The 18321-nt window shown below is 48.1% G+C and overlaps 1 protein-coding gene across 1 annotated transcript in view; it reads left to right on the top strand.

Moving 5' to 3' along the window:
- Nucleotides 1–5599: 5599 nt before the first annotated feature.
- Nucleotides 5600–18321, top strand: part of GZMM (granzyme M) — a 41480-nt gene continuing 28758 nt past the window's right edge. The window contains exon 1 of the mRNA XM_086946743.1: nt 5600–5900. Within this exon, the coding sequence (XP_086802869.1) occupies nt 5846–5900 (55 nt within the window). The 5' untranslated portion in view covers nt 5600–5845. The remainder of the gene's footprint in view (nt 5901–18321) is intronic.

Raw genomic sequence — 18321 nt, 5'->3', positions numbered from 1 at the left:
ATACAACACTTTCCACCTCCCCCTCCTGAGGTCCTGTGAAGTCACCAAGTGCTCTTCAGATGCATCACGTTCACCTCCCCCTCCTGAGGTTCCGTGAAGTCACCAAGTGGTCTTCAGATGCAACACGCTCCACCTCCCCCTCCTGAGGTTCCGTAAAGTCACCAAGTGGTGTTCAGATGCAACACGTTCCAACTCCCCCCTCCTGAGGTTCCGTGAGTTCACCAAGTGGTCTTCAGATGGAACCCGTTCCAATCTCCCCTCCTGCGGTTCCGTGAAATCACCAAGAGGTCTTCAGATGCAACCTATACCGCTTCCCCCTCCTGAGGTTCCGTAAAGTCACCAAGTGGTCTTCAGATGCAACCCGTACCGCTCCCCCTCCTGAGGTTCCGTGAGTTCACCAAGTGGTGTTCAGATGCAACACGTTCCAACTCCCCCCTCCTGAGGTTCCGTGAGTTCACCAAGTGGTCTTCAGATGGAACCCGTTCCAATCCCCCCTCCTGCGGTTCCGTGAAATCACCAAGAGATCTTCAGATGCAACACATACCGCTCCCCCCTCCTGAGGTTTCGTGAAGTCACCAAGAGGTCTTCAGATACAACCCGTACCGCTCCCCCCTCCTGAGGTTTCGTGAAGTCACTAAGTGGTCTTCAGATGCAACCCGTACCGCTCCCCCCTCCTGAGGTTCCGTAAAGTCACCAAGAGGTCTTCAGGTGCAACCCGTTCCGCTCCCCCTCTCCTGAGGTTCCATGAATTCACCAAGTGGTCTTCAGATGCAACACGTTCCACCTCCCCTCCTGAGGTTCCGTGAAGTCACCAAGTGGTCTTCAGATTCAACACGTTCCACCTCCCCTCCTGAGGTTCCGTGAAGTCACCAAGTGGTCTTCAGATGCACCCCGTTCTGCTCCCCCCTCCTGAGGTTCCGTAAAGTCACCAAGAGGTCTTCAGATGCATCACGTTCACCTCCCCCTCCTGAGGTTTCGTGAAGTCACCAAGTGGTCTTCAGATGCACCCCGTTCCGCTCCCCCCCTCCTGAGGTTCCGTGAAGTCACCAAATGGTCTTCAGATGGAACCAGTCCCACTTCCCCTCCTGAGGTTCCGGTAAGTCACCAAGAGATCTTCACATGCAACCCGTTCCAATCTCCCCTCCTACAGTTCCGTGAAATCACCAAGAGGTCTTCAGATGCAACCCGTTCTACTCCCCCTCCTGAGGTTCCGTGAGTTCACCAAGTGGTGTTCAGAAGGAACCCGTTCCAATCCCCCCTCCTGCGGTTCCGTGAAATCACCAAGAGGTCCTCAGATGCAACACATACCGCTCCACCCTCCTGAGGTTTCGTGAAGTCACCAAGAGGTCTTCAGATGCAACCCGTACCGCTCCCCCCTCCTGAGGTTCTGTGAAGTCACCAAGTGGTCTTCAGGTGCACCCCGTTCCACTTCCCCCTCCTGAGGTTCCATGAATTCACCAGGAGGTCTTCAGATGCAACACTTTCCACCTCCCCCTCCTGAGGTCCTGTGAAGTCACCAAGTGGTCTTCAGATGCATCACGTTCACCTCCCCCCTCCTGAGGTTCCGTGAATTCACCAAGTGGTCTTCAGATGCAACACGTTCCACCTCCCCTCCTGAGGTTCCGTGAAGTCACCAAGTGGTCTTCAGATGCACCCCGTTCCACCTCCCCCTCCTGAGGTTCTGTAAAGTCACCAAGTGGTCTTCAGATGCAACACGTTCGCCTCCCCCTCCTGAGGTTCCGTAAAGTCACCAAGTGGTCTTCAGATGCAACCCGTTCCGCTCCCCCTCCTGAGGTTCCGTGAAGTCACCAACTGGTCTTCAGATGGAACCAGTTCCACTTCCCCCCCTGAGGTTCCGGTAAGTCACCAAGAGGTATTCACATGCAACCCATTCCAATCTCCCCTCCTGCGGTTCCGTGAAATCACCAATAGGTCTTCAGATGCAACCCATACCGCTTCCCCCTCCTGAGGTTCTGTGAAGTCACCAAGTGGTCTTCAGGTGCACCCCGTTCCACTTCCCCCTCCTGAGGTTCCATGAATTCACCAGGAGGTCTTCAGATGCAACACTTTCCACCTCCCCCTCCTGAGGTCCTGTGAAGTCACCAAGTGGTCTTCAGATGCATCACGTTCACCTCCCCCCTCCTGAGGTTCCGTGAATTCACCAAGTGGTCTTCAGATGCAACACGTTCCACCTCCCCTCCTGAGGTTCCGTGAAGTCACCAAGTGGTCTTCAGATGCACCCCGTTCCACCTCCCCCTCCTGAGGTTCTGTAAAGTCACCAAGTGGTCTTCAGATGCAACACGTTCGCCTCCCCCTCCTGAGGTTCCGTAAAGTCACCAAGTGGTCTTCAGATGCAACCCGTTCCGCTCCCCCTCCTGAGGTTCCGTGAAGTCACCAACTGGTCTTCAGATGGAACCAGTTCCACTTCCCCCCCTGAGGTTCCGGTAAGTCACCAAGAGGTATTCACATGCAACCCATTCCAATCTCCCCTCCTGCGGTTCCGTGAAATCACCAAGAGGTCTTCAGATGCAACCCATACCGCTTCCCCCTCCTGAGGTTCCGTAAAATCACCAAGTGGTCTTCAGATGCAACCCGTTCCGCTCCCCCTCCTGAGGTTCCGTGAAGTCACCAAATGGTCTTCAGATGGAACCAGTTCCACTTCCCCTCCTGAGGTTCCGGTACGTCACCAAGAGGTCTTCACATGCAACCCGTTCCAATCTCCCCTCCTGCGCTTCTGTGAAATCACCAAGAGGTCTTCAGATGCAACCCATACCGCTTCCCCCTCCTGAGGTTCCGTAAAGTCACCAAGTGGTCTTCAGATGCAACCCGTACCGCTCCCCCTCCTGAGGTTCCGTGAGTTCACCAGGTGGTGTTCAGATGCAACACGTTCCACCTCCCCCTCCTGAGGTTCCATGAGTTCACCAAGTGGTCTTCAGATGGAACCCGTTCCAATCCCCCCTCCTGCGGTTCCGTGAAATCACCAAGAGATCTTCAGATGCAACACATACCCCCCCCCCTCCTGAGGTTCCGTAAAGTCACCAAGTGGTCTTCAGATGCAACCCGTTCCGCTCCCCCTCCTGAGGTTCTGTGAAGTCACCAAGTGGTCTTCAGGTGCACCCCGTTCCACTTCCCCCTCCTGAGGTTCCATGAATTCACCAGGAGGTCTTCAGATGCAACACTTTCCACCTCCCCCTCCTGAGGTCCTGTGAAGTCACCAAGTGGTCTTCAGATGCATCACGTTCACCTCCCCCCTCCTGAGGTTCCGTGAATTCACCAAGTGGTCTTCAGATGCAACACGTTCCACCTCCCCTCCTGAGGTTCCGTGAAGTCACCAAGTGGTCTTCAGATGCACCCCGTTCCACCTCCCCCTCCTGAGGTTCTGTAAAGTCACCAAGTGGTCTTCAGATGCAACACGTTCGCCTCCCCCTCCTGAGGTTCCGTAAAGTCACCAAGTGGTCTTCAGATGCAACCCGTTCCGCTCCCCCTCCTGAGGTTCCGTGAAGTCACCAACTGGTCTTCAGATGGAACCAGTTCCACTTCCCCCCCTGAGGTTCCGGTAAGTCACCAAGAGGTATTCACATGCAACCCATTCCAATCTCCCCTCCTGCGGTTCCGTGAAATCACCAAGAGGTCTTCAGATGCAACCCATACCGCTTCCCCCTCCTGAGGTTCCGTAAAATCACCAAGTGGTCTTCAGATGCAACCCGTTCCGCTCCCCCTCCTGAGGTTCCGTGAAGTCACCAAATGGTCTTCAGATGGAACCAGTTCCACTTCCCCTCCTGAGGTTCCGGTACGTCACCAAGAGGTCTTCACATGCAACCCGTTCCAATCTCCCCTCCTGCGCTTCTGTGAAATCACCAAGAGGTCTTCAGATGCAACCCATACCGCTTCCCCCTCCTGAGGTTCCGTAAAGTCACCAAGTGGTCTTCAGATGCAACCCGTACCGCTCCCCCTCCTGAGGTTCCGTGAGTTCACCAGGTGGTGTTCAGATGCAACACGTTCCACCTCCCCCTCCTGAGGTTCCATGAGTTCACCAAGTGGTCTTCAGATGGAACCCGTTCCAATCCCCCCTCCTGCGGTTCCGTGAAATCACCAAGAGATCTTCAGATGCAACACATACCGCTCCCCCCTCCTGAGGTTTCGTGAAGTCACCAAGAGGTCTTCAGATGCAACCCGTACTGCTCCCCCCTCCTGAGGTTCCGTGAAGTCACCAAGTGGTCTTCAGATGCAACCCGTACCGCTCCCCCCTCCTGAGGTTCCGTGAAGTCACCAAGAGGTCTTCAGATGCAACCCGTTCCGCTCCCCCTCTCCTGAGGTTCCATGAATTCACCAAGAGGTCTTCAGATGCAACACGTTCCACCTCCCCTCCTGAGGTTCCGTGAAGTCACCAAGTGGTCTTCAGATGCAACACGTTCCACCTCCCCTCCTGAGGTTCCGTGAAGTCACCAAGTGGTCTTCAGATGCACCCCGTTCCGCTCCCCCCTCCTGAGATTCCGTAAAGTCACCAAGAGGTCTTCAGATGCACCCCGTTCCGCTCCCCCCCTCCTGAGGTTCCGTGAAGTCACCAAATGGTCTTCAGATGGAACCAGTTCCATTTCCCCTCCTGAGGGTCCGGTAAGTCACCAAGAGATCTTCACATGCAACCCGTTCCACTCCCCCTCCTGAGGTTTCGTGAAGTCACCAAGTGGTCTTCAGATGGAACCCGTTCCGCTCCACCCTCCTGAGGTTCTGTGAAGTCACCAAGTGGTCTTCAGATGCACCCCGTTCTCTTCCCCCTCCTGGGGTTCTGTGAAATCACCAAGTGGTCTTCAGCTGCTTCTGTAGGTACATGTTATGCTCCAGGCATCTGCAAGCCAACAGAAAGCCTACTTGTCGGCAAAGGTCGCCAACCTGGCCCTCCAGGCCACAAGATGTTAACCAGGGGTTTACGTTCAGTTCTGATTGTGAACTTGAAACTCCACACAAACATCCAGGCAGGTCCAGTACCTACGCTGATTGCATCCATGCAAATGATGCACTATTTATTGTCCAACCAACTGGAAGCAGGCCTGTGCTGCGGAGAGCTTCTGAGTTCAATTCTTTCTGGCATCAGCAGCATGAAGGTTCTAGAACAGGGAGCAGGTCTGTGCTGCTGAGAGCTTCTGAGTTCAAGACTTGATGGCATCCGCATCACGAAGGTTCTAGAACTATAGCAGGTCTGTGATGTCGGAGGTGCTGCTGGGACTCCCTGTGTTCTAGGCCTTTCTGGCATCCGCATCACGAAGGTTCTAGAACTATAGCAGGTCTGTGATGTCTGAGGTGCTGCTGCGACTCCCTGTGTTCTAGGCCTTTCTGGCATCCGCAGCACGAAGGTTCTAGAACTATAGCAGGTCTGTGATGTCGGAGGTGCTGCTGCGACTCCCTGTGTTCTCGCACTTTGTGACATCAGCAGCACCAGGGATATAGGACTGGGAGGAGGTCTCTGGTGTCTGAAGTGCTGCTGGGACCCTCTTGTGTTCTAGGCCTTTGTAACATCAGCAGCACCGGTTCTAGAACGGGGAGGGCGTCTGTGATGTCTGCGGTGCTGCTGGGCCCCTCCCACTCCAGTGCTGCCGGCTGCCATGCGTCGCCCTCCAGCTCCCCTCTGCTGTGAGATCAGAAATGAAAGTCGCACCTCTGTGGCGAAGGCCCCTCCGCCTGCCCTCCACCCCTCGCCCACGCCGCTGACGAGCCCGCCCTGCTGCCAGGAACCCAAGGCAGGCGCCGGGGGGGCCCCCCTCGAGCGCAAGACGAGGCTCTGCGTGTTGTGACCTGAGCAGAAGGCGCTTGATCCAGAGTGGAGAAGAGCTGAACCCTGGGCTCCGTCATGATGTGGCTGTGGCTGGCGCTGGCCCTACTCTGCGTTCATTGGCCTCCAGCGGGTGAGTCTGTGTGTGGCTGTGGCCTCCAGTGAGTGAGTCTGTGTGTGGCTTTGGCCTCTAGTGGGTGCGTCTGTGTGTGGCTTTGGCCTTCAGCAGGTGGGTCTGTGTGTGGCATTGGGTGAGTCTGTGTGTGGCTTTGACCTCCAGTGGGTGAGTCTGTGTGTGGCTTTGGCCTCCACTGGGTGAGTCTGTGGGTGGCTTTGGGTGAGTCTGTGTGTGGCTTTGGCCTCCACTGGGTGAGTCTGTGTGTGGCTTTGGCCTCCACTGGGTGAGTCTGTGGGTGGCTTTGGGTGAGTCTGTGTGTGGCTTTGACCTCCAGTGGGTGAGTCTGTGTGTGGCTTTGGCCTCCACTGGGTGAGTCTGTGGGTGGCTTTGGGGGAGTCTGTGTGTGGCTTTGACCTCCAGTGGGTGAGTCTATGTGTGGCTTTGGCCTCCACTGGGTGAGTCTGTGGGTGGCTTTGGGGGAGTCTGTGTGTGGCTTTGGCCTCCACTGGGTGAGTCTGTGTGTGGCTTTGGCCTCCACTGGGTGAGTCTGTGGGTGGCTTTGGGTGAGTCTGTGTGTGGCTTTGGCCTCTAGTGGGTGCGTCTGTGTGTGGCTTTGGCCATCAGCAGGTGGGTCTGTGTGTGGCATTGGGTGAGTCTGTGTGTGGCTTTGACCTCCAGTGGGTGAGTCTGTGTGTGGCTTTGGCCTCCACTGGGTGAGTCTGTGTGTGGCATTGGGTGAGTCTGTGTGTGGCATTGGGTGAGTCTGTGTGTGGCTTTGACCGAGTCTGTGTGTGGCTTTGACCTCCAGTGGGTGAGTCTGTGTGTGACTTTGGCCTCCACTGGGTGAGTCTGTGGGTGGCTTTAGGTGAGTCTCTGTGTGGCTTTGGCCTCCACTGGGTGAGTCTGTGTGTGGCTTTGGCCTCCACTGGGTGAGTCTGTGGGTGGCTTTGGGTGAGTCTGTGTGTGGCTTTGACCTCCAATGGGTGAGTCTGTGTGTGGCTTTGGCCTCCACTGGGTGAGTCTGTGGGTGGCTTTGGGTGAGTCTGTGTGTGGCTTTGACCTCCAGTGGGTGAGTCTGTGTGTGGCTTTGGCCTCCACTGGGTGAGTCTGTGGGTGGCTTTGGGTGAGTCTGTGTGTGGCTTTGGCCTCCACTGGGTGAGTCTGTGTGTGTCTTTGGCCTCCACTGGGTGAGTCTGTGGGTGGCTTTGGGTGAGTCTGTGTGTGGCTTTGGCCTCTAGTGGGTGCGTCCGTGTGAGGCTTTGGCCTCCAGTGGGTGAGTCTGTGGGTGGCTTTGGGTAAGTCTGTGTGTGGCTTTGGCCTCTAGTGGGTGCGTCTGTGTGAGGCTTTGGCCTCCAGAGGGTGAGTCTGTGTGTGGCTTTGACCTCCAGTGGGAGAGTCTGTGTGGCTTTGGCCTCCACTGGGTGAGTCTGTGGGTGGCTTTGGCCTCCACTGGGTGAGTCTGTGGGTGGCTTTTGGTGAGTCTGTGGGTGGCTTTGACCTCCAGTGGGTGAGTCTGTGTGTGGCTTTGGCATCCACTGGGTGAGTCTGTGGGTGGCTTTGGGTGAGTCTGTGTGTGGCTTTGGCCTCCACTGGGTGAGTCTGTGTGTGGCTTTGGCCTCCACTGGATGAGTCTGTGGGTGGCTTTGGGTGAGTCTGTGTGTGGCTTTGGGTGAGTATGTGTGTGGCTTTGGCCTCTAGTGGGTGCGTCTGTGTGAGGCTTTGGCCTCCAGTGGGTGAGTCTGTGGGTGGCTTTGGCCTCCCGAGGGTGAGTCTGTGTGTGGCTTTGGCCTCCAGTGGGTGAGTCTGTGTGTGGGTTTGGCCTCCAGCGGGTGAGTCTGTGTGTGGCGTTTGCCTCCAGTGGGTGAGTCTGTGTATGGCTTTGGCCTTCAGCAGGTGGGTCTGTGTGTGGCTTTGGCCTCCAGTGGGTGAGTCTGTGTGTGGGTTTGGCCTCCAGCGGGTGAGTCTGTGTGTGGCGTTAGCCTACACTGGGTGTGTCTGTGGGTGGCTTTGGGTGAGTGTGTGTGAGGCTTTGGCCTCCAGTGGGTGAGTCTGTGTTTGGCTTTGGCCTCCAGAGGGCGAGTCTTTTTGTGGCTTTGGCCTCCAGTGGGTGAATCTGTGTGTGGGTTTGGCCTCCAGCGGGTGAGTCTGTGTGTGGCGTTGGCCTCCAGTGGGTGAGTCTGTGTATGGCTTTGGCCTTCAGCAGGTGGGTCTGTGTGTGGCATTGTGTGAGTCTGTGTTTGGCTTTGGCCTCCAGAGGGTGAGTCTGTGTGTGGCGGTGGCCTCCAGTGGGTGTGTCTGTGTGTGGCTTTGGGTGAGTCTGTGTATGGCTTTGGCCTCCAGTGCGTGAGTCTGTGTGCGGATTTGGCCTCCAGTGGGTGAGTCTGTGTATGGCTTTGGTCTCCAGCGGGTGAGTCTGTGTGAGGCTTTGGCCTCCAGTGGGTGAGTCTGTGTGAGGCTTTGGCCTCCAGCGGGTGAGTCTGTGTGTGGCGATGGGTGAGTCTGTGTGTGGCTTTTGTCTCCAGCGGATGAGTCTGTGTGTTGCTTTGGCCTCCAGTGGGTGAGTCTGTGTGTGGCGTTGGGTGAGTCTGTGTGTGGTGTTGGGTGAGTCTGTGTGTGGCGTTGGGTGAGTCTGTATGTGGCTTTTGCCTCCAGCGGGTGAGTCTTTGTGTGGCTTTAGCCTCCAGTGGGTGAGTCTGTGTGTGGCTTTGGCCTCCGGTAAGTGAGTCTGTGTGTGGCTTTGGCCTCCGGTAAGTGAGTCTGTGTGTGGCTTTGACCTCCAGTGGGTGAGTCTGTGTGTGGCTGTGGCCTCCAGTGGGTGAGTCTGTTTGTGGTTTTGGCCTCCGGTAAGTGAGTCTGTATGTGGCTTTGACCTCCAGTGGGTGAGTCTGTGTGTGGCGGTGGCCTCCAGTGGGTGAGTATGTGTGTGGCTTTGGGTGAGTCTGTGTGTGGCTATGGCCTCTAGCGGATGAGTTTGTGTGTGACATTGGCCTTCAGTGGGTGAGTCTGTGTGTGGCTTTGGCCTCCAGTGGGTGAGTCTGTGTGTGGCATTGGCCTCCAGTGAGTGAGTCTGTGTGTGGCTTTGTTTGTTTATTGTGCCACAAAATGGGATGTGCAGGGTAGATAAAACTGCGAACAACTCAAGGTCAGAACATCGCCCTACCTTCTTTTGAAATGAATACACACATATATATATATCCACACACTTGCCTGTTAATCCCCTTTCCGCTTGAAGAAGGCAAGTGCAGACCCAATTCTTTTCAAGTGATTTTTATTATGCTATCACCTTGTCGCCATGACGCGTTTCGGCCGAAAACAAACGGCCTTGTTCACATGACAGCGCATGGGCGGCAGTGCCTCCTTTTAAAGTGCAATGTGCAACAGCATAGAAATGGAAGACATACTGCTCATTTTATAACAATCATATTGATTACAGCATAAATGCTTTAAAATCATGTTTAAAATATATGCATATTTATTTATTTATTTATTTATTTTTGGTATTTGTAAAGCGCGACTTATACCCTCAGGCGTCTTGGCGCTGGTAAAACCGATTAATTATGACAATTAGCAAGAGGAAGGAGCAGTTATTGGTTAAAGAGCCACGTTTTTAGAAGCCTGCGGAATTGAAGGAGGGAGGGACTCTCCCTGATGTTTAGGGGTAGCGTGTTTCATAGCTTAGGGGCAGCCACCAGAAAGCGACGATCGCCCCAGGACACTGTTTTTGTACGAGGAACAACCAGTTGACTGAGGGTAGTTGAGCGTAGAACTCTGCTGGGTCTGTATCGTTGTAGTTGATCTTTGAGAAAGTGGGGACCTTGGTTGTTAAGCGCCTTGAATACGATACAGAGGGACTTGAAATGAATTCTGTTTCGGATGGTGAGCCAGTGGTACTCCTTTATACTTGTGGATATAGATTCGTATTTTGTTTTACCCGAGAGTAGGCGGGCTGCTGCATTCTGGATTGTCTGTAGTTTGGATACTACTCTGGATTGGGCATTGAGGAAGAGGCCGTTACAGTAATCCAGAGCAGAAAGGACAAGAGAGGTGATCAATGTTTTAATGGCTGATTCCGGAAGGAAAGGACGTATTTTCCTTATCATCTTCAATTTTAGATGCGCTGCGGAGACTGTTTTATTGGCATGGTGCATGAAGTTAAGACCTTCATCGAAGATGATTCCGAGGTTCCTGACCTTGGCAGTGGGGGTGGGAGGAGTGCCAAAGGCTTCTGGCCACCAGCTTGAAGGCCAGGCTGGGTGAAGGGGTCCAAAAATGAGCACCTCGGTTTTCTCTGAGTTTAATTTAAGGCAGTTGGTGGTCATCCATTCTCCTATGCCTACAAGTCCTTTCTTAAATTTTTCTGCTACTAGATCTCCGTCCCCTTTGATAGCCAGAACCAGTTGGGTATCATCGGTGTAGGAGGTTAGGCTCATCCCGTGTGCTTTGATGGTTTTAGCAAGGTCCGACACATAAATGTTGAAAAGTGTCGGACTTAGGGATGAGCCTTGAGGTACTCCACAAGGAGATGAGAGTTGGGCCGATTGAAAGGGTCCCAAGATAACAGCCTGCGTTCTTTTGGCTAGGAAGGAGGCAATTAGGTCTTTGGCAGTGTGGCAAATGCCAAATCCCTCGACACGGTCGACCAAGATGGTGTGGTCGACCGTGTCGAAGGCTGCTGATAAATCCAGCATTACCAGAATGGCTGTTCCCCCCTGGTCCCTAATCACCCTAATATCATCGGCTGCCTTAATCAAGGCTGTCTCTGTCCCATGATATTTCCGGAATCCAAATTGCGTGTCATCCAGGAGATGGTATTTTTCAATGAATTCAGAAATCTGAGTGTTCATGGCTTTTTCGATCACCTTTGCCACGAATGGGAGACTTGCAATGGGTCTGTAGTTTTTTAGCTCATTTTTATCCAGGGAAGGTTTTTTTAACAGGGGTTTAAGTAGGGTATTTTTTAGGGGGTCTGGGTAAGTGCCTGAGAGTAGAGTGGAATTGCAGACCTGAGTGAGTAATGGTATAATAGTATTCATTACCGGCAGGAGTACTGAGAGTGGGCAAGGGTCCAAAGCTGATCCTGATTTGATAGAGGACAGTATGGTTTTTATTTGGTCTGTTGTAACCGGTTGGAAGCTGGAAAACATGTTATCTGGAGGTGGAATGGGAGGGTTATCTGTCCTAGTAAGTGAATTTGCAGAGAAGGCTTGATAGATGTCATCAACTTTGGTAAAGAAAAAGGACGCTAAGGAGTCACATAAGAGTTGCGATGGAGGGGGAGTGAGATCCGGGGCATTACCTGATAGAGATTTAGTGATTTGGTACAGTTGTCTACTGGAGTTTTTGGCTATTTGAATCTGGTTGGTGTAATAATCTTTTTTAGCTTTGATGATCATGGCTTTATAGAGTGTCAGAGATTCCTTGTAAATTTCTTTGCTAGCTGTGTCATAGGTATAACAAAGCAATGACTTCCTGGAAACCAATCTCTGTGAAATACAGTCAATGTACATAAAAGTTACCCATTAAATATAAATGGATAAAATCCTGTATAGTTGTATAGAGCCATGTCCATGGGTGCTGGGATATGCATATATCGAAATACCACTAATCCCTTCATCATATATAAAATCCCATTATCCCGGCTTTAGCTGAAATTTCCTGATGTTGCGATAATAAAGTGACTATGTGCTTAAAAAGATTACCCCCAATATCATAAACAACCAAGACCCCTATGTGTAAATATTACGTGCAAAAAGAGTGCAAAGATAAATCTTATGTGCAAAGATAGTGCAAGCAGCTTTAGCAAGTATTTGATCTAATTTCTAGGTATGGACAATACCAAATACCTTAAAGTGTCTATGTGCTTATTACAACTCAGTCTGAAGGAGATAAGAGGAAAACAACTAAGCATGGGCGGAAAATCCGTTTCGCTCGCGGATTTTGCGGATTTTCGGTAAATTCGCAATCCGCGAGATTTGCGAATCTCCCGCAAAATCCGCAAATCCGCGAGCAGCGGATTTTGCTCGCACTGTTCGCACTGTTCGCGCCCCGCGAATAAGTGCAAAATCGCAGAAATACAATCTTAGCAAAACTGAAACTACTTACCAGGTTCAAAAGTTCAGGCTCATCATTAGTAGCCATTTCCTGTAGTGCTTCCTGAGGGGCCCCTCCAGAGTTCAGTTGCCAGTTGAAACTATTATGTGACCATGCTCTGAACCTCAGAATAGTTACACATATGCCACAAAGGTCCTGAATTACAGCTAAGGGAGACAAGCAGGAGCCAGGCTGGAAGTTCAAATCCATTAATCAGCCCCTAATTCATTATTGTCAGTTGGGGCAGGGCAGGTGTTGTAACTAATTTTGCAACAATGAAAGCACTTAGCAAGTGCAAAAGATCACTAATCAGGAAGCACTAAGGAAGCAGGTGCCAGCTAAAAAAATATTCTGTGACACATTAATCAGCCCCAAATTAATTCAGGTCACTTGAGGCAGGGAAGGTGTGCTTGCGTTGCCACAATAATGTACACTGACTGGACAACCAGAGGGTGCTGTGATGAAACAGAGGGTGGCATGGGTGGGCCAGAGGGTGGCATGAGTAGTCAGAGAGTGGCAGTGGTGACAGAGAGTGGCAGTGATGAAGAAGAGTGTCCCAAACAGGCTGGACACGTAGAAACAACAAGTTCGCGAAACTTGCGACCCGACAGGTAAGTTCGCAATTTGCGACATTGTACAAAACCCTCGCGAACTGGCAGAAACCCGCGCAAACACAAAAAAAAAAAATCCGCAAATTCGCGAGAATTCGCGGATTTTGCAGATTGCGAGTTCGCAAATCCGCAAAATTCGCGAACGCGAGATTCGCAAAATTCGCCCATGCTTAAAAACAACTCAGTAGTTATCTAGAGAAAAGATCTATAGGTTGGTTCCCACAAAATGATATACACAATATAAAAATTGTTATAAAATCATTCCGTCCTAAAAATCCCAATAGATTACCTAAAATCCTCCTATTGTGTAATATACAATAATTGGGAAATATAAATGTAAAAAAAAAGTAAAAAAATCCAAAGTGGAATGTATACAAGTTGTTAGGTACCTCTATTCTAGTATCTAAGATAACGAGGCTTTAGCTCTTATTTCAGTAATCCCCCGACATGATTAGACAATTTAACGGTCCATAAACCAACAACTCAACAATCCGATATATTGACGTAGATACCCAATCAATTAAATACCCAATAAATACATACATAGATAAATAAGTAAATACGTACATGAATACCGGTTAAAAATTACTAGGTACAAAATGTAAAATAGATAACACAGATTAGATTGTAAACAATTGATGACCTGGTTATTTATAGATATGTATGTAAATCTTCACAGGTGTTGAGACCCTTGGGTTGTTTGGTATCTAGTTCTAGTATATACCTGGTCTCCAAACGTCGCAGCTTGGCCGCTCTATTGCTGCCCCTTTTGTTAAAAGGTATTGTGTCTAACATAATATTTAAAATGTTTCAGGCTACCCTGGTGTTGTTCACTAAAACACCTCGCCACAGGGTAGGTTGGGTCTTTGTTCACAATGGCCCGGGTGTGCTGCAAGATTCTCTTATGCACTGGCAGTTTAGTATTGCCTATGTATGTAAGGTTACAGCTACATACCAATGCATAGGATGTATACTCTGTTTTGCAAGACAGATATTTCGATATGGTGTGTTGCTTTGAGCTAAAGGCAGTTTGATAATTTTTAGTGTTCACACCATATTGGCAAACCTTGCAGTTTGGACACTTGTAGAAACCTGTTCCAGGGGTCAACCATGTATTGGATTCCACATCTTCTGGGTTGTTTTTCATAAGTGCATTGCCCATCGAAGTGGTTTTCCTAAAAGTTATAGATGGTTTTCTCGGTAATGCTCCCCCAATAACAGGATCTCCCATGAGTATGGGCCAATTGCGTCTTATTATGGCCCTAATCCGTCCCTCCTGTCTACTGTATCCCAGTATCAATCTTGTAGGTTCCTTCAAAGTTGCATCTGTAATAGTGTTAGACTGGGTTTTATATTGCAATAGATCTTGCCTTGCCTGAGATCTAGTTTTGGATATTGCTGCTTCTATAGTCTGATTCTTGTACCCACGTTGTAGGAATCTATTTTGCATTTTTCTTGATTTTCCCTCATATGTTTCTCCTCACTGCAAATTCTCTTAATTCTCAGCATCTCCTTGTAGGGGATGCTGTAATTGAAGTGAGGGGGGTGGGCACTTTTCGCCTGCAATATCGAATTGCCCGCTGTGGGCTTTCTAAACAGGGTTGTTGTTAGGCCATTCTGCGATATATATATACCTTAGTGTCTAAATTGTGAAAGTGTTGCGGCTAATGTCACATGTAAACTTTAAATTCAGATTATTCTCGTTAATCTCAGAAACAAACTGATGTGCACTCTCAATTGACCCATTCCAAACTACAAAGAGGTCATCGATAAAATGTAACCTAGATACTATATTCTTTGTGAAAGTGTGGACATGCTTTTTCATGAGGACCAGCTCCTCCCACCATCTCATGAAGAGACAGGTGTTACTGGGGGAGAGGCTGGCCCCCATTGCCACACCTTTTATCTGCTGATAGACCTGATTTTTGTATAAAAAATATTGTTTTCCAAACAAAATGTCAATAAGTCTAATATCATTTGATTGTGTTTGGCAAATTTTATGGGTCGATTGGCTAAAAAGTATTCCACAGCCTTGCCGCCATCCTGGTTGCGTTTGTAGGTATACAGTGCCGCAACATCAAGGGTCATGAGACACTAGTCCTCCTGCCAATTGATTTCTTCAATTTTGCGGATGAAGTCACTTGTGTCTTGCACATATGATTTTAGAGATTTCATATGATATTGTAAAAACGAGTCAATGTACACGGACATATTTTCCAATATATATTACCTACTGGCGGTCGCCAGTAGGTATATATAGTTAGGATTTTTTCTCTATGGGATTGTTGAAAATTCTATGTCTAATAACTTTGGCGTTTGTGGACGGAATTGGCTGAAATTTTCAGGAAAATGGAACATTTTGTTTCTGAGCAGCCCCTGACAATTTGGGGGGTTTCATCAAGGGGGGGCCGAGAAAAAAGGGGGGTCCCAAAACGCGTTTTTCCCATGTTCATTTCCATAGGGCGGTTGGCCTCACTTTTAGCTCGAACGGCTGAATGGATTTGCACGAAACTTGGCAAAATTGTAGGGACTGTTAGCCCGATGTGCCTTTGCTAGGTCTCAATATATGTGCTCCAGTGGATTTTGAGTAATTTAGGTTCAAAAAAAGATATATATCTGGGCGGAGCCTAACCACACATCTGATCTGATTGGCTGTCAGCACTTCATCCAAGAAGTGTTGGCAGCCATCTTGGGACCAATATACATGATAGCACCTCATTAAAAAGCATTGTAGTTAATAGAGGGTTTTAGGACTTTAGTTACATTATAAATCATTTGTTGATGGTACCATACCCGTTTTTGGAATTGTGGTGGGTTCTAAGGTGATTTTACCATGTGAAAAAACCTTCTGCTGTGATATCATGAATATTGTTTGAAAGAAAACTAATATCTCATGATTTTCCCACAGTGGTTTGGAAGGGGATCTATAAGCTAAACTGAAAGCATATTTTCTGTAAATTCACATTATCTTTCTCAGTCATGTGAAAATGAAGTCTGACATTCTCAGTAAAACATGTACATCCAACAAGGACAGAGACTGTCAGTTGATTCCTTTGTGTTCTACTGCAGCCTCCTAGAGTGTTCTAAAGAACAACTAGAGCGCTAACAGTCCTACTTATTACAAAGGTATGGCACACCTGAAGCCATCTTGATTGGAATAAAGTGGTAACTCTTAAAACATTTAATTTAAAAAGAAACAGCATGAGGTGGTATATTTTGCCATAGAAAGTATGATTAGTGCTGCAGAAAGAAAAATTAGGGCACATTTTGAGTGACTTCTCAAATCCTTTTCTATTTCATTAAAACATTCTGACATGCAGTCTCCCAAAATGGCCACCAGAGACAAAAGAGCCCAAATGTAGCCCAAATATCACCCAGATGTAGCCCAAGTATAGCCCAATGACAGAATGTCCCAGAGTGTTCTAAAGAACAACTAGAGCGCTAGCAGTCCTACTTATTACAAAGGTATGGCACACCTGAAGCCATCTTGATTGGAATAAAGTGGTAACTCTTAAAACATTTAATTTAAAAAGAAACAACATGAGGGGGTATATTTTGCCATAGAAAGTATGATTAGTGCTGCAGAATGAAAAATTAGGGCACATTTTGAGTGACTTCTCAAATCCTTTTCTATTTCATTAAAACATTCTGACATGCAGTCTCCCAAAATGGCCTGCAGAGACAAAAGAGCCCAAATGTAGCCCAAATATCACCCAGATGTAGCCCAAGTATAGCCCAATGACAGAATGTCCCAGAGTGTTCTAAAGAACAACTAGAGCGCTAACAGTCCTACTTATTACAAAGGTATAGCACACCTGGAGCCATCGTGATGGGAATAAAGTGGTAACTCTTAAAACATTTAATTTAAAAAGGAACAAAATGAGGGGGTATATTATGCAATAGAAGGTATTATTAGTGCTGCAGAAAGAAAAATTAGGGCACATTTTGAGTGACTTTTCAAATCCTCTTCTATTTCATTCAAAAATTCTGACATGCAGTCTCCCAAAATGGCCACCAGAGACAAAAGAGCCCAAATGTAGCCCAAATATCACCCAGATGTAGCCCAAGTATAGCCCAATGACAGAATGTCCCAGAGTGTTCTAAAGAACAACTAGAGCGCTAACAGTCCTACTTATTACAAAGGTATGGCACACCTGAAGCCATCTTGATTGGAATAAAGTGGTAACTCTTAAAACATTTAATTTAAAAAGGAACAAAATGAGGGGGGTATATTTTGCCATATGAATTATGATTAGTGCTGCAGAAAGAAAAATTAGGGCACATTTTGAGTGACTTCTCAAACCCTCTTCAATTTCATTAAAAAAGTCTGACATACAGTCTCCCAAGATGGCCACCAGAGACAAAAGAGCCTAAATGTAGCCCAAATATCACCCAGATGTACCCCAAGTATAGCCCAATGACAGAATGTCCCAGAGTGTTCTAAAGAACAACTAGAGCGCTAACAGTCTTACTTATGACAAAAGTATGGCACACCAGAAGCCATCTTGATTGGAATGAAGTGGTAAGTCTGAAAACACTCAATTTAAAAAGGAACAACATGAGGGGGTTAATTTTGCCATAGAAAGTATGATTAGTGCTTCAGAAAGAAAAATTAGGGATCATTTTGAGTGACTTCTCAAATCCTCTTCTATTTCATTAAAAAAATTCTGACATGCAGACTGAAACATGCACTTTGAATACCAGCAGCAGACGTCCCTGGTGAGCAGTAGCTTTACTACAGTGATCTAATGTGCAACTAGAGTGCTAACATTCAGAATTTATGGCAAATGTGTGACACATCTGAATGCCTTCTTGATGGAACCAAAGTAAACAAGCATTGAAAATGCAATAGATCTCGCCCTCGTTTAAGTTAAAGCCATTCTGTTTGTAATGAGGTGGCTTTTTAGCTTTGCTTTTATTAGTGTTTTTTCAACTTTCATGTAAATAACATGCATCTGTATGCATATAAGTATATGTATGCATGCATTTATGTTTGTATTTATATAGATATACAGATGATATATGTTTATATATGTATGTATATATATATATTCACTGAAAAAACCATAGGCTATAGACCATATATAGCTAGGAATTAGCATTTACAAAACCTTGAAAATTCACTGAAAAAACCATAGGTTATAGACCATATATAGTTAGGAATTAGCATTTACAAAACCTTGAAAATTCACTGAAAAAACCATAGGTTATAGACCATATATAGTTAGGAATTCGCATTTACAAAACCTTATTTTACTCACACAAAACCATTGAAATTCCATATATAGTTAGTTGCACTAACTATATATCGCGCACCCGCAATCCACTGCTGATGATGTCACATATTACATCATTCATGACATGGTCAGTGACATCACTGATGACATCACTGATGACATCTCAAATGACATCTATGGTTTTTTCAGTGAATATATATATATTTATATATCCAAGCTCAGAACTTCGTTATCCTTCCAGAAACAAAGCAGAAGCACTCCGTGGTAAGCGGTCAAAGTTTTTTATTCCAGCAACAGCAAAGTGTGCACACTTTGCTGTTGCTGGAATAAAAAAGTGCTTCTGCTTTGTTTCTGGAAAGATAACGAAGTTCTGACCTTGGAAAATGACACGCGGTACCGGCGTGTTGGAGCACCCGCCCATGAGTGCCCTAGGATTTTTTGGTACAACTGGAGCTTGGATCAATCAACCAATCAATCAATCAGGGGATTTGTAAAGCG

This window comes from Lissotriton vulgaris, chromosome 12 (assembly GCF_964263255.1).
Source record: "Lissotriton vulgaris chromosome 12, aLisVul1.2, whole genome shotgun sequence".
Lineage (NCBI taxonomy): Eukaryota > Metazoa > Chordata > Amphibia > Caudata > Salamandridae > Lissotriton > Lissotriton vulgaris.
This window is presented reverse-complemented; position numbering and strand designations above follow the sequence as displayed.